The 15,958-nt window shown below is 39.9% G+C and overlaps 1 protein-coding gene across 2 annotated transcripts in view; it reads right to left on the bottom strand.

Moving 5' to 3' along the window:
• The window catches only part of TBCA (tubulin folding cofactor A), a 57,705-nt gene that overhangs the window by 35,949 nt on the left and 5,798 nt on the right, over positions 1 to 15,958 (bottom strand). The window contains exon 1 of one of the 2 annotated variants that reach the window (XM_050947134.1): positions 12,342 to 12,434. The exons of the other annotated variant lie outside the window; for it this stretch is intronic. Within the exon in view, the coding sequence (XP_050803091.1) occupies positions 12,342 to 12,394 (53 nt within the window). The 5' untranslated portion in view covers positions 12,395 to 12,434. Of the gene's footprint in view, positions 1 to 12,341; positions 12,435 to 15,958 lie in introns of those variants that run through there. 2 annotated transcript variants of the gene reach the window in all.

The raw sequence follows: 15,958 nt of genomic DNA, 5'->3' as shown, positions 1-15,958 counted from the left end.
ATATTCATGACAAGTTTGAGAACTAGAAACATCTGAAGGGTAATCTGAATTGGCAAGAGAAGTTACAACGAAAAGAATAAAGGAAGGGTACATTGCTAATGTTTTGGTAATAGTTTGGACACACGATTTTCAAAAAGGCAAAGACAAAACAGGAGGGAAACAAAATGATCATCCATGAACTTGTACCTGCAGAAGTCATTAGCTGCTTCAGGAGAGGTCAAAGTCTGTATTAGGCTTTGAAGAAAGTCTGAAAGATCAAGAAGCTGTCAAACTTCTTTTAATTTAATGTCATTTAGCCACTTTCCCCACATGCAGAAGATGAGGACGAACCAATTTCAAGCAATTCCAGCATTAACAAAGAGACCATTCTGATATCCCCCTCAAACCACTTAAGTTGCTATTCATCATGTAGGACCCAAATATAGTGAACAAATCCCCAAATTCACTCATCTCCTCAGGCATATATGAAATGCTTGTCTAACGTTAAGGCTGCATGCATTTTCTTTTTGCTATTCCTAACAGAAGTTGTAAAATACTATTTCAGGAAGACTGTTGAGGATACTCTCCTGATCAGGCCAAGATCTCACCAGCCCAATGAGCAAAACAGTACCTCCTTAAAAATCCAGAAGAAGTCTCTCACTGAAGATTCTTTTCTGATCTTATGCTAGTCTGGTAGAATGTCTCTATGCTGTAAGAAGAGAATAGGATTGAGTGGCACAGGGCAGCAGATTTAAGAGGGCCAATAATCTGACTGTTGGTTTTGAAAGTGGAGTAAAATGATTAGTCAAAAGGAAGGGAGTAGCTTAATTTTTATTATCCCTTCTCAGGTGTACCTGTCTCTCTGTGGGCTGGAGGAGCCTTCCTTTGTGTAATTACATGATCTTGTGAAATAGTGAATGATGAGTCCAAGAACAAGAGTCTTATGTACAAATGTGTTCTGACCACTACGAATCTGACATTCCGGAACTATCTTCAGGTTGCTGGAGTGACTTTTGGGGCGGGGGGGGGGGGGAAGGAAGAGAAACAACCCCCCATCCCCCAACTATTTTCTGTGCTGTTTTTGGCCAATAGGACAACAAAAGAACCTAAGCACTGAAGTTTCGGGGGGGGGGAAATCAAAAAGTTTTTATTCATTATATTCAATTCATGGGTTTTGAAGTCTCATTGTCCAAATGCTACCTGGCCTGCAGTTTCTAATTTGGGTCATGCATACTGTGGTACAGAAAGGGCTGCAAGTTTAGCTTTCCCCTTTAAGAGCAAGTCTGCTGTTAAATGCCACCATTATTTTGATGAGACATCTGAATTTACAATATTCTCTAAAGATGGCAAATCAAAGTAAGCTTTAGCGTGATGGTTGGCTAAAGGTGAATCGTGCCAATCAGTGAACAATTATAATTAGAGGGCTATTTCCGGGCTCACTATTACTGTTAAGATCTCAAAGGATCATTCCAAAATGTCTATTTGGGAAAAATGTGAGAAGAACTCCATTTCTTCCTCCAAGGGATCTAATCCTAGAGGAGAAATTTTCCAAATTAATTCGAGGAAGAGTCCTCAAACATTTGCAGAGAGGCATCTCCCTTTCAAAATCCTCTGTTCCTATTGAAGGCTGAGCCAAGTTCTGCAACTACAAAAAACTGAATGGCTCTCTCACAGGAAGAAATTCCTTTTGATCTGAGCAGAATGATTTAGGAAAGTCCTGCTTCCTTAGAGATAATAGCAAGCCTGCTGCACTATATAGTTTCAACTGAGACTATCAAAACTTGTATAGGAAACCAGTGGTGTCTTTTACATTTAATTATTTGTATTTCTGTAGTGCCTAGGTGCCCTAGTTGTGGACCAGATCTCCACCATGCTAGGTTCTGTAAAAAACACAGAACAAAGATGGCTCCTGCTCCAATGAGTTTACAATCTAAGTAATTTCAATGGTATTTATTGGGCACTATAGGTGCTAAACATCTTCGAAAAGCAGGCCATGCTTCTTTAGATGCCTAACTTTAGGCAAAATTTGAAAATGTTGGCTCTCTCTCTTTAATATTGCTTAATAAGCCAAATCTTCTAGGTCCTTAATATAGTTTTCTTTTCTCAATTCCACTCAAGTTTAACAACCTTTCCAGGTACTGAGGTTATTAAAACTAAAACACAGAATTCTAGAAACAATCTCACTGTGATGTACAGAAAAAGGCTGTCCACTCTCTGAGTCATGACACAATGCCGCCCCAAAATCCCATTCCTTATCTATGTTGCCATATCCCACAGCAAACACTTCATTAGCCACAAATCTACAAATCACCCCCAGGATCTCTTTCAGTATTCCTGCTTTCCAAGCATCTCTCCTGCACTGAATACTTTGTGTTGCAAATTATTTTCCCCACTTGCATATTTCTAGCTCACTCATGTTTGCTTGCCCAAAACGTCCAGACTTTGAGATGCCTTTGTATTATTTCTTTGGTCTCACAAGCATTTACAAAATCTCCAAATTTAGTAACTTAATATGTTGTTCAAGATTTTAAATGAGAATGTACACCACCACTCTCTGCAGCACCAAGTGTAAAACGCCTTCCAACCCAATGCTTATCATTTAAAGCAGATTTTTCAACCAGATTTTAAACCACAACAATGCTCATATCCAAGTCAATTTGAAAATTTCAAAGAAGATCGAGATGCTACTTAAATTCTTTATCAAATTCAGGTATTTTATGTCTATTGAATTCCATTTGTCCAGTAATTCTATCAATCAACAAAAATTATCAGACTGTCTGGCATGATTTGTTCTTTATAATCCTCTAGTATGTGTTGTTCACAGTTGTCATTCTCTGTACGTTTACCAAGTTAATATTAGTTCTTGGTATCAGCATAAGACAATACCCAGTAATTGCCAGGTTTACTTTCCTTACCCCACCACCACACTATTTCAGGGGGGCGGGATTGGAATAAATAGCACATTTACCATTCCCCATTTCCCATAGTTTTCAAAAAATTATTGTCAGTGATTCATTAATTGTGTGATTAAATGCAAATAAATGTGAATGATAATGTTTCCAAGTTCCATTCCTATTTTAGTTACCACAAAAGTAGAAATATCTATATGGTAACCATTATTAAAACAGAAAAAAAAATTATAGGTTAAAGTCAGAATTATTTCTATTTTAGAATCATAAGAACTAGAAGGGACCTCGAGAGGTCATCTCATCCAGTGCCCCACACTCAAGGCAGGACTAAGTATTATAGACCATCCCTGAGAGGTGTTTGTCCAACCTGCTCTTAAAAATCCCCAATGATGGAGATTCCACAACCTCCCTAGGCAATTTATTCCAGTGTTTAACCACTCTGACAGTTAGGAAGTATTTCCTAATCTCCAACCTAAACCACCCTTGCTGCAATTTAAGCCCATTGCTTCTTGTCCTATCCTCAGGAGGTTAAGAACATTTTTTTTCCTCGTCCTTGTAACAACCTTTTATATATTTGAAAACTGTTATGCCTCCTCTCAGTCTCCTTTTCTCCAGACTAAACAAACCCAATTTTTCTATCTTCCCTCATAGGTCATGTTTTCTAGACCTTTAATCATTTTTGTTGCTCTTCTCTGGACTGTCTATTTGTCCACATCTTTCCTGAAACGTGGCGCCCAGAACGGGACACAATACTCAAGTTGAAGCCTAATCAACACATAGTAGAGTGGAAGAATTACGTCTCATGGCTTGCTTACAATACTCCTGCTAATTCATCCCAGAATGATGTTTGCTTTTTTTGCAACAGCATTACACTGTTGAGTCATATTTAGTTTGTGATCCACTATGACTCCCAGATCCCTTTCCATAGTACTCCTTCCTAGGCAGTCATTTCCCATTTTGTATGTGTGCAACTGATTGTTCCTACCTAAGTGGAGTACTTTGCATTTGTTCTTATTGAATTTCATCCTATTTACTTCAGACCATTTCTCCAGATCATTTTGAATTTTAATCCTATCCTCCAAAGCACTTGCAACCCCTCCCAGCTTGGTACCATCTGCAAACTTTATAAGTGTACTCTCTATGCTATTATCTAAATAATTGAAGATATTAAACAGACCCGGACCCAGAACCAATCCCTGCAAGACCCCACTCGTCATGCCCTTCCAGCATGACTGGGAACCACTTATAACTGGTTGTAAAATTGTTCCCAGACATTAGTTATGCACCCACCTTTTAGTAGCTCCACCTAGGTTGTATTTCCCTAGTTTGTTTATAAGGTCATGCGAAACAGTATCAAAAGTGTTACTAAACTCACGATATACCACATCTACCGCTTCCCCCCATCCAGAAGGCTTGTTACCCTGTCAAAGAAAGCTATCAGGTTGGTTTGACACGATTTGTTCTTGACAAATCCAGGCTATTTACTCATCACCTTATTATCTTCTAGGTGTTTGCAAACTGATTGCTTAATTATTTGTTCCATTAGCTTTCCAGGTACTGAAGTTAAGCTGACTGGTCTGTAACTCCCCAGGTTGTCCTTACTTCCCTTTTTAAAAGATGGGCAGTATATTTGCCCTTTCCTAGTCTTCTGGAATGTCTCCCATCTTGCATGACTTTTCAAAGAAAATTGCTAATGGCTCAGATATCTCCTCAGCTCCTTGAGTATTCTAGGATGCATTTAATCAGGCCCTGGTGATCTGAAGATATCTAAAACGTCTAAGTAATTTTTGCCTTGTTCTTTCCCTATTTTAGACTCTTCTCCTCATTTTCACTGGCACTCACTATGTTAGACATCCAATCGCCACCAACCTTCTTGGTGAAAACCAAAATAAAGAAGTCATTAAGCACCTCTGCCATTTCCACATTTTCTATTATTGTCTTCCCCCACTCCCTTGAGTAACGGGACTACTGTGTCCTTGGTCTTCCTCTTGCTTCTAACGTATTTGTAGAATGTTTTCTTGTTTCCTTTTATGTCCCTAGCTAGTTTGAGCTTGTTTTGTGCCTTGGCTTTTCTAATTTTGTCCTTACATATGTGTTGTATTTGTTTATATTCATCCTTTGTAATTTGACCAAGTTTCCACTTTTTGTAGGACTCCTTTTTGAGTTTTAAATTATTGAAGATCTCCTGGTTAAGCCAGGGTGGTCTTTTACCATACTTCCTATCTTTGCTACACAGTGAGATAGTTTGCTCTTGTGCCCTTAATAACGTACCTTTGAAAAACTGCCAACTGTCTTCAACTGTTTTTCCCCTTAGACTTGCTTCCCATGGGATTTTACCTACCAACTCCCTGAGTTTGCAAAAAAGTCTGCCTTCTTGAAATCCATTGTCTACTGTGCTGTTCTCCCTCCTACCATCCCTTAGAATCATGAACTCTACCATTTTCGTGATCACTTTCACCCAAGTTGCCTTCCATTTTCAAATTCTCAACCAGTTCTTCCCTATTTGTCAAAATCAAAACTAGAACATTCTCCACCTTCTGAAATAAAATAATAATAATAATAATAATAATAAAAGGCTCCAATACATTCCAAGAACTTATTGGATAATCTGTGCCCTGCTATGTTATTTTCTTCCAACAGATGTCTGGTTAGTTAAAGTCCCCCATCATCAGCAAGTCCTGTGCTTTGGATAATTTTGTTAGCTGTACCAAAAAAAAAAAAAAAAAAAAAAAAAAAAAGTCTCATCCACCTCTTCCTGGTTTGGTGGTCTGCAGTAGACCTCTACCAAGACATCACCCCCTTTTTTTTTTTAAACCCCTTTTATCCTTACCCAGAGATTTTCAACAAGTCTGTCTCTTATTTCTATCTGAATCTCAGTTCAGGTATATACATTTTTAATATACAAGGCAACACCTCCTCCCTTTTTTCCCTGTCCTTCCTGAGCAAGCTGTATCCTTCTATACCAATAATCCAGTCATATGTATTATCCCTCCAAGTCTCCATGATGCTAACTATGTCACAGTTGTTTATTTACTAACATTCTGAGTTCTTCCTGCTTATTCCCCATACTTCTCGCATTAGTATACAAACATCTAAGATACTGATTTGATTTCCCCCACCCAGTTCTGTCTTGTCTCTCCTTTATCCCTGCTATAACGGCCCATGCTCCCCCCAGATTCTGACCCTTTTCCCAGGTCTCCATGTTTCTGATTTATCTTTTGACTTTGAGAGTTGGAAAATATAAGAGCCCTTCCTTAACTTGAATTATTGATTTAAAAAACAGCAGCGAAACATATCTGTGGTCAGTGAAACACATTTGAGTCTACTATTGGACATATATTAACTCCTTCTCAAAGTGTGTATAGATACTGATGAAATTAAGAACAGAAAGGAGATTGACGAACTGATGTTGGAATTATGGAGACAGTTTTGTGTTTTCTGCACATAAGCCAGAGTCCACTGTTTATCATGCTTGTGTTTAAAATACTGCCTCATGTAGAAAGCATAGTATTCTCTCTTCTCTAAAGCTGATCTCATTGGAACAGTGATTATACAGTGTAAAGGGCAGAACCAACTAAGTGACTGGTAGACTTGATGCAAGTTACATGGAGAATGAGAAGCCCGTGACCTGTCACCAAACTGCATTGAGAATGTACACTTTGAGAACATCTTAAAGCCATCAGAGATTGAACACAGACAATGCACATTAGTACCGTGTCTGAAGAGGCCAGATTTTCAACAGAAGTCTTTCAAAGAACAAGAGACTGATTGTTAGAGTCCATTTCAAATTGCATTAATTTTATTACAAGATCATTTTTATTGAGTGCTATTAGTTCTTTGACATACTATACAATATATGGGTTTAACACAAACTGTGGAAATTCCATTTATGTATTATTAATTTCAGTCAAATATGTTGCTGTGAGACTAACAAAAGTTTAAACAGACATCTCACATCCACCCTAAGAGGAACATTAAAGACCACATGGGCCATCACTACATTTCTTTATAAATATAAAAAAACATAAATCAACAGTGACAGTATAACTTCAACTAATTTATAGTTTAACACTTACATCCTGTATATTTAAGTCACTTGCAAACATTGTGCTCCCTTATAGGTGATACTCCTGGGGGAATTCTGCACCACACGCATGCGCAGAATGTATGTCCCCTGCAGATTTCTTTGCTTTCTCGCAGAAAAATTACCAGCTGCAGGAAGCTATGCACACTCCCCTCCTCCACTACCTGCGCCCATCGCTCCTCAGCTACAGGGGAGAGGGATCCATGTAGGGGGAGATGCTCCCCATCCACCCAACCCATGTGCATCCAGACCCCCTCATACCCAGACCGTCCTGCTGAGCCTCACCTCAACGAGACACCCGCACCCAGATCTTCACCTCACCAAGCCCCAACCAGCTGCACCTAGATCCCCATCCAACTGAGCCCCACTCCCACAACATCTGAACCCCCCAAACCCAGACCCTCTTTCCTGCTGAGCCCCAACCACTGTCACCTAGACCCCCCCCGCAGAGTTCCATTACCTTTGCACTGAGAATCCCCCCACAACAAGCCCCTGTGCATCCAGATCCACCCCACACACACTCAGATCCCCCACTGAACCACTCGCACCTAGACTGCCCCACATAGAACCCTCTAAACCCACACCTAGATCCCCTCCACATTAAGCCTCTCCATACTTGAATCCTGCCTACCCACACCTGGTGCACCTAGCATGGAGGGGCAGAGCTCTGGGGTGTTTCTGGGGCAGGTCTGGTCCTTGCGCGGTGTCCGGGTTGGATGCAGCCTCACCACTGAGTCCATGTCTGGGGAGGCGGGGGGGGAGCAGCTTCACAGTGATCTCCCATCTCTATTCAGCCCATGGCCTGTGCTCCCCAATGCCATGCTAGAGCCTCGACATTTGACAAAATTTGCAGAATTTTAAAATATCGTGCACAGAATTTTTGGTGCAGAATGCCCTCAGGAGTAAGGTGAGGAAAGAGTCCCTTGGTTAATCATTAATTTATATATACTTAAGAAAGTCTGTTTTCCCCATTTTTCTGTCTACTACCTAGGAGATGTATCACTTCAGTGTAGTCTCTTTTAAAACCATCATTTCCAAAAAATAAAGTAATAGTGTTCTGGGTATGGGCAATTTGTATGCAAGTCATTTTTAATTGCAGAGCTATTAAAAATAAGAAACATGTTGACCCTTGTTTCACAGGGCAGTTTTAGAACATTAAATGTGTCAGTTGCCACACTGTGAGAAAACAAGATCGTTTAGTGCCCATTAAAAGTGACAGACTACACTGGCAACTAAAGATCTCCATTTATTCAAGGACAGCAGCTGTGCAAGCTTCCCCAATTCACAAGTTCCTCAATTCTGATCTAGAGAGACCACCTCTAAGAGTAGGTCTACGCTGCAATTAGATAATCACAGCTGGCCCAGGCCAGCTGACCTGGGTTCGTGAGGCTTGGGCTAATAGGCTGCTTAACTACGGTGTAGCCCTCGCAGGGTCCCTGAGCCTGAAAGTCTACACTGCAATTAAACAGCCCCTTAGCCTGAGCCCCGTGAGCTGGAGTCCACTGGCATAGGCCAGCCACAGGTATTTAATTGCAATGTAGCTACCGTGAGTGAGTGTCTTCACTGCAGAGTTAATTCAGGTGATTGGCACCCAGGTCTCAGCACTGTTTATCATTCTACATTCCAGCAGGTACTACAACCCAGTGAAGTATCTGGAAAAAATGTCAGCTACCATTGAGAGTCACCTGATAAGCAACAAAGATACAACTAATCACTGGAGTTTACCTTTATTATTTGCCTTTTTAAAAAACACCTATTAATTGAGAATTCTGTTCTTCCTTCTGTGTTAGTTGATGAATACTAAGTATGAAAATATTCCAACAACATGGAGCATGTTACTAAAACTAGTTTATTCTCATATCTCTCAAGTTTTCATCTTAATAAACATGAAGTTTTACTAGTTTTTCACAGATTACAGTGGAGTCACATCTTATGCGGGGGTTAGGTTCTAAAGTCAGTGCGAAGGCAAAAATCACATACAATCAAAATTACCCTTGAAAATCCCTTAAATTTCCCATAAAGTACAGTATACATGGTTGTGTACAGTATACAACCCTGTGCAGTAATATGTAAAATGTATACAGTAATGTACAGTATATAATAAAGAGTACAGTCCATATGCAAAATATTATTTTACAGTACTGTTTTTTTTAATTACATAAGAGATGGAAGAATGAAAGAATAAAAAAGGAAAAAACAGTTTAGAGGGATCATATTCAGAAGTTAAATCATTTAAGTGTTTCGCTGCTTGGAACAATTCAGCAAATTTATGAAGATTCCGACTTGCTGGCTCTTCCTGTTCATCGTCATTATCTTCGTCTTCTGTAGACAATTTTATCAGCTCCTCTAACTCTTCGTTAGTTAATGTTTCTCTATGGCTCTCAATTAATTCCTCAATTTCTTCCTCAAGGATGTCAACAAAGCCATCACCACCCACTTGCCCAGCCACCTGAACTTCTTTGATTTTTAAGGGTTTCCTAACTATTGACATTCACACATTCTTTGCATAGGTTTCGCCAACATGCATTGACTGTTTAAGGCTTGATTGCATCCATTGCTTGTTTAATATAAGTGATGCAATCGGCAATGGTGAAGGACTTCCAACACTCCTTCACATTAAGATTGGGATCAGCATCCGTAGCGCTACGTATCCATGAGAACGTAAGACTCGTGTATGTGGCCTTGAAACTGTGAATCACGCCTTAGTCGAGAGGTTGGAGGAGGAAGAAAGACAGCTTCAACATTGTTATGCACAAACCGAAGTGCCTCAGGGTGGCCAGGAGCATTGTCTATGAATAGCAACACTTTAAAAAGTCAAGGCCTTTCTCTTCGAGGTACCGCTTGATCTCTGGAATGAAACATTTGTGGAACCAATTCAGAAATAATACTGCCGTCACCCAAGCCTTTTTATTTGATTGCCAGAACACTGGCCGGAGATTCTTGTTCTTGCTTTTTAGGGCATGGGGATTTGCAGACCTGTAGAGCACGCCCGGCTTTATTAAATGCCCAGCCACATTGCCACAAAACACAGTCACACGGTCTTTAGCTGAAGGCTTGTCTTTCCGATTTCAAAATGTAAGTGCAGTTGGGCATTTTTTTTCCAGAAGAGCCCAGTCTCGTGCGCATTAAAAACTTGTTCCAGAAGATGCCCTTTTCTTCTATATTTTTTTTAATTGTTCGGGGTAGGCTTTTGCTGCCTCTTCATCGGCAGATGCAGCATCACCTGTAGTCTGCACGTTTTTGAGGTTGAAGTGGTTCCTAAATCTGTTAAACAAATCTTAGCTGGCTTTGAATTCCTTCTCATCAGAAGGCTGTCCCTCTTCGGCAGGAGGTTTGAACAGCATGTAAAGGCTAAGAGCTTTTTCTCACAAACTGTTGCCATCGATAGGTACACGTTTATGGTTCATGTCTTGCAGCCATAAGTTTAATGCCTTTTCAGTCTTCACTAAAGTCTTACCACGCACCTGGCTCATCACCATAGTAATTATTTAAACACTTGATGCCACGGCTTGACAAATTTCTCTCTCAAATCTCGATGGCACAGATGCTAGATTCGTTGTGGCCATATTTACGTGCCATGTTGGAGACCGACATACCATCTCTCAATAAGTCCAACACAGGCCAGTTTTTCCTCCAGCATTGGAACGGATCGCTGTTTCTTTGGTTGAGCACAAGATTAAGTAGTTGGCTCGCGTTTAGGGGCCATGTTGTACAAAAAATATGTATCTTTAAACACTAGAATCATACTCAGCGAAGCGAGATGCTCACACTAAGAGAGGAACGCAGGAACTGAGAACGATAGAGGGAACAGCAGATTTACATCTCCTATATCATGCGTGCTCCGGGGCATACGCTCATTGCGCATATGTAGTTGAATTCACATAAGTTAAATGTGCGTATGATGCGACTCCACTGTTTTTCAAAGACAGGAAATTCCTTTTCCAAATAAAACCCTTTAAAAGAATCTGTCCCCTGCAGTATTACAGTACTTGAACGATCTTACATCTAGTTTTCCACCTACATTCATAATGCACATGCCTCTTTCCCATGTTCTTCAGTGAATTGCTTTGTATTTACACAAAATTCATGTTTTCCTATATATTCATTCCATACAAGAGTCAAGATGTAATGTTAAGCTAATTTACAGCAAGTACATATAGCTAATTTTCTTCAACTATATCTTCCTTTATCCCCTTTGTTCTTCTATATATTTGATCACTTACTGTTCTAATAATTTAGATTCCTTCTCACACCTATAGTTAAAAAACCTCAAACATTCCCCTCCAAAATATATAGTTCCTTGTTTGTACAAATGCAAGAAGTTACATTCCAAAGTCCCTAATTACCAAAAAGACTTCCAATGCCCATCCCCTCCATTTTCCATAATGAAACAGTACAATTAAGTAAAAAGGTACCAATACACCAAATTAAAATTAGCCTCTGTATCGTGAGAGACTACTTTTTCTTGATATGCAAGCATTTGAAGTTCACCAACATTCAGTCAGCCCATTGTGAGATACACGTTTACACAGCTCACATTTGAAAAAGATCTAGAACAAAACAGACTACAAATAATCTAACAAAAAAAGATAACAGAATTCTTTTAAATTACTGATCTCAAATCCCACAGAGAGAGACAAACCAATTTAGTTGGCTGGTGAAAAGAGCACATATTTTAATATATCCACTCACATTACCATCTTGTAACATAGATATTACTAAAATTAGCATTCAGATTTGAAAAACACTTGTTTGCAGTGAAATTCCAGAAAATGAATCTGAACTTGATGCACGCCAGTGCACATTCCTATTTTATTTTTGATTTCCCAGAGGTTCATTATAAACAAAGGATATAAAACAGCATAAAATGTAATCTTCACAAGATACAGTGTAATTACAATCCTAAAGTATTTATACAAGCTAACCTAAATAACAACATAAAAGATGTTGTGGTATACAGAAGAATATTTCTGCTCAGAAGAAAGTCAAATTCCATGGCGTTAAGAAAACAATGCTTTAGGAACCTAGAGCAATTAACTGATTGCTAGGGCTGACAGAATCAATTTGTAACTTGAATGAGGTACAGAAAAATTCAGATCCAGAATGACTCTTGTACTCAAAAAACTCTCAATGTGATCATTCAAGTATTTTGAATTTTTTAATTTAAGAATGAAAGTATATTAAATATTCCTATATAGTAATGCATAAAACTATTAAATTAATTCAAAAATGTAAATCACTTAATTTTGAAATCATATCAATATCCAAGTAAAAATTTCACAGAACTTCATTACAGAGGGTCACTAGTTACATCCTAGTTAGATGGAGACTAAGAACAAACATATAAAAAGATATTCAAGAGACAGTACCTTCTTATCTTCACCAGTACTAACAAGATCATCACTGGTTTTCTTGAGTTCATTTTCAGACAAACATTGGCTCAGCATAAAGTCCACAAATTTTTCCTCTGAAAGAAAAATCTTGGCTTGTGTACAGCTCAGGACGGAACCAATAAAGGATTTTTCTGGACAGGTATCACAGTAGATTTGTTCCAGTTTAACCCACACACTGAAAAAAGTACATCTTCAGAATTTCCCCTAAGGCTTGCCATGTGCGCTTAAATCAGCCTTTGGCTATGGGGACACTAAGGTTCCTCGACACCCATATTGTGCAGTGCCCTTAGCAAAAGATCCACCTCTCTTCATGCTAGGGATATCTGAACCTACAGAAGAAACATAAGAACAATGGTCCATCTAGCCCAGTATCCAGTTTTCCGACAGTGGCCAATGCCAGGGTGCTTCAGAGGGAATGAACCGAACAGGTACTCGTCAAGTGATCCATTCCCTGTCATCCATTTTCAGCTTCTGGGAACATCTACAACAAGTAGCAACATTTGAGAGGAATCCTCAAAAAGGAATGGGGAAGGGAGGTTGGCTGTCTTCATGGAGTGGAATTAGATCAGGCAGCCAAATTGAGCAGCCTCTTAGCATTCAATGATCCATGATTATTCTACTCCATGATGCAAGGAAATGGACTAAAGGAAAAAAAGCAAAATGCAGACCAGATCTGGTTTATCTTTTGCCTAGATGAGTAAAGCAATGGATATTGGAATTGGTCTGCATCTTAAATGTTTCTCTTTATCCTGTGTCTTCTGGTGTTAGAGAGAGAGGGTGTTCTGGAAAGAAGGATGGCAGTTGCCAAATGAAGAGCGTTGCCTCCAAAAATAGAACAATGACAGAAACACTCCTCTGGCTGGGCTGAGTGATCCCATCTAGCTTGCAGCAGATCTCATGCCCTTCTTCCCCCCCCCCCCCCCAACCCCAAGGATTTCCTCAGTTTTGATGATGAACAGATTGACCATTAAAAGAATATGCAATTCTTTTAAAAAAGACACTGGAATCAAGGTACAAGTTACCATCTCAAAAAAAAAAAATGTTTTGCTTGCCAACACATTTTGAATACACATGAAACAGAATGTGGTTGCTTGAAAACTAAGTCACATAGCTTAGATTATTGTCCCCTACCAATGATAAGAATAGAATTTAGCCTCTATGGAAAAAAAAATCACATAGATGATAAAATTACTGAAGTTGTTTTGGATATACTGGAGCAATGGGACTTTCACTGAGTACACGGGGTATACAATGAACAGTGGAAGTTACTTGGAGAAAACAGCATCAATAAGGCCCTGTGCAACCTTAATTCATCCCCCTTATTGAACACGCAATATGACATGGTTTTTAGTTACATACTATTTTTCCCCACAGAACTCCTGCCTTGTTCAGTGCACAGAACGGATGGTGCTTGCTTAGTAAGTAGCTACAGAATTCTGTGTGTTCTGCCTCGTTCACCAAACACTTTCCACCTTCAGCAACAAATGAAGTGGGGGTCCCACAAACAGCCTCCTCCCACAACACAATCCTGACTCATCCCAGAGCATCCCATCCTGTGCGCTGAGCAAAGCAGGGGTCTTGTGGAAAAGACTGTATGTGATCATGTAATCAAAAACTATAATAATGCATTGGCACAAGGGGGCCAAATTTGCACAACCTTAATACTGGCATCTAATAACTTCTGAACACTTAACTCTGCAACCTTAATAATGTTCTTTTAACAGTTTTCCTGTATGTGATTTCCTAAACTTTTTTAAAAAGCAAACTGAAAAAAAAAACATATTGCATACTGACACCCAAAATGGAACATCAGCAAGGCTGGAACCCTTGGATCCACTATAAAGATGTCTGCCACTTGAACTATCTGATAGCAGTAGTAGGTTGCCAGCCTCTGCGTGAACCAGCACTAGAGAGGGAAACACACTTTGCCAATGAATTTCACAGATATTTGCTGACAGCACAGGAACAGTGAGATCCAGGTTTTAGAGGGCAGTCTTCTGCCTGCTCTCCTCCCCCCCCACCAAGCACAACCTTCTCCCCATCCCCTCCCACCTGTCCTTATCCTAGTTCTGTCTCTTCCCCATCCCTGGCTCTTCATCCCAGTCCCAGTTTCCCCTGACCCTTGTGGCTCCTCTTCTGATATGCCTCTCTCCCCACCGTGGCCTCCAGTCACTATCGCTACTACCCACTTCCCCCATCTCCACTGGCTCACCATCCCAATCTTTCTTGCTAGCTCCTCGTCCAATCCTGCTGTGTCTTCCACCACCATCCTTGACTCCTTTTCCCAGCCTCACTGTACCCATCCAATCCTAATCTTACCCCCCCATCCCAACCCAGTTCCCCTTCCCCCCACCCTTGCCCCACAGGCCTCCAATCCCAGGCTCCTTGTCCCAATCTACTCCCCCAACTCCAACTGGTCTGACTCTTCTCCCCTCTGCATTCAAAGCAGGCAGCTTCCTCCTCCATGCTGCCAACAGTTTTCAAGTCCCTGTTCTAAAGCATGGGAATGCTAGAAGTTTCCAAAGTAAAGGTCACCAGATTTTTTTTTTTCAGAAACATGGGCAAAACAATACATTTTTCACCAGCTGCATTCTTGGAAATAGTTAAGCCTGAATGTCTCAAAAAACAAAATATTAAAATATAGGCCAGAGGCAGATATCTGGCATGGAAAGTGTCATCCTGAATACTTAAAGATTGGCAAAGTTAAAGGCTTCTAAAAACATGGTCTTCTAAATGGGAAGGGTTGGGCAATTTTAATTAGACATCTACCAGCCCCACATACAGAATCAAAAGTAGGGCAGGAAAGGACCTTAAAAGGTCATTTAGTCCCCACACCCCATCACTGAGGGAAGTTTAAGTATACCTAGGCCATCCCTGACATATAGTTTATTATACTGCACACTCATCACTGTAACATCTGAGTGTCTTTCAATATTGTATTAAGCAATGTGAGAAACATTTACCATGTGTTTGTTCCCTCATTCTCTGGAGAAGTGTAGGCAGTGAAGTGTTTTGTTTTGGATTTTTTAAAAAAAAAGCTTTATACCCATATGTTTACATTAGAGGGCGCTGTCAAAGAAATGCACCTTTCATTTAGAGGGAAAGGTGGTTCAAATAGTAGATTGTGTTTCAGAGCTAAATGAAGATGAGTCCCTCTACTATGACAGCTCAATGGTTATAGTAAATTCTTTTACAGATTGGCTTTATCTTTTGGAATAACAATGCATGCTTTCAACAGTTAGTGCAGCCTTACAGATGTATATAAAAATATACACAGACTACACTGGGTAAGGAAAAGTGGTAAATCTGCTAAATATTCCTAAATTCTGCAAGGCAAGGAAAGAGGAAGGGGGAAAATCAGAGACCCCATAGAGGCCACCAGATCTGACAAAGTGCAAGAGCTTAGATATACTTACATCATAAGCACTTCAGGACAAGGACCATCTCTGTTCTCTTTATACAGTGCCTAGCCCAATGAGGCTGGAGTTTCTTTCTAGTAACTAGTGCACTAGTAATACTAAGTGAGCTATGGGGAGCAGGTAGTCATGCATCTCTCTTCAATTTCAAATTACAGGGGAAACCAAGGACTCTGT

This window comes from Gopherus flavomarginatus, chromosome 3, assembly GCF_025201925.1.
Source record: "Gopherus flavomarginatus isolate rGopFla2 chromosome 3, rGopFla2.mat.asm, whole genome shotgun sequence".
Lineage (NCBI taxonomy): Eukaryota > Metazoa > Chordata > Testudines > Testudinidae > Gopherus > Gopherus flavomarginatus.
The sequence above is the reverse complement of the archived record's forward strand: the minus strand, read 5'-3'. Positions and strand labels throughout refer to the sequence as shown.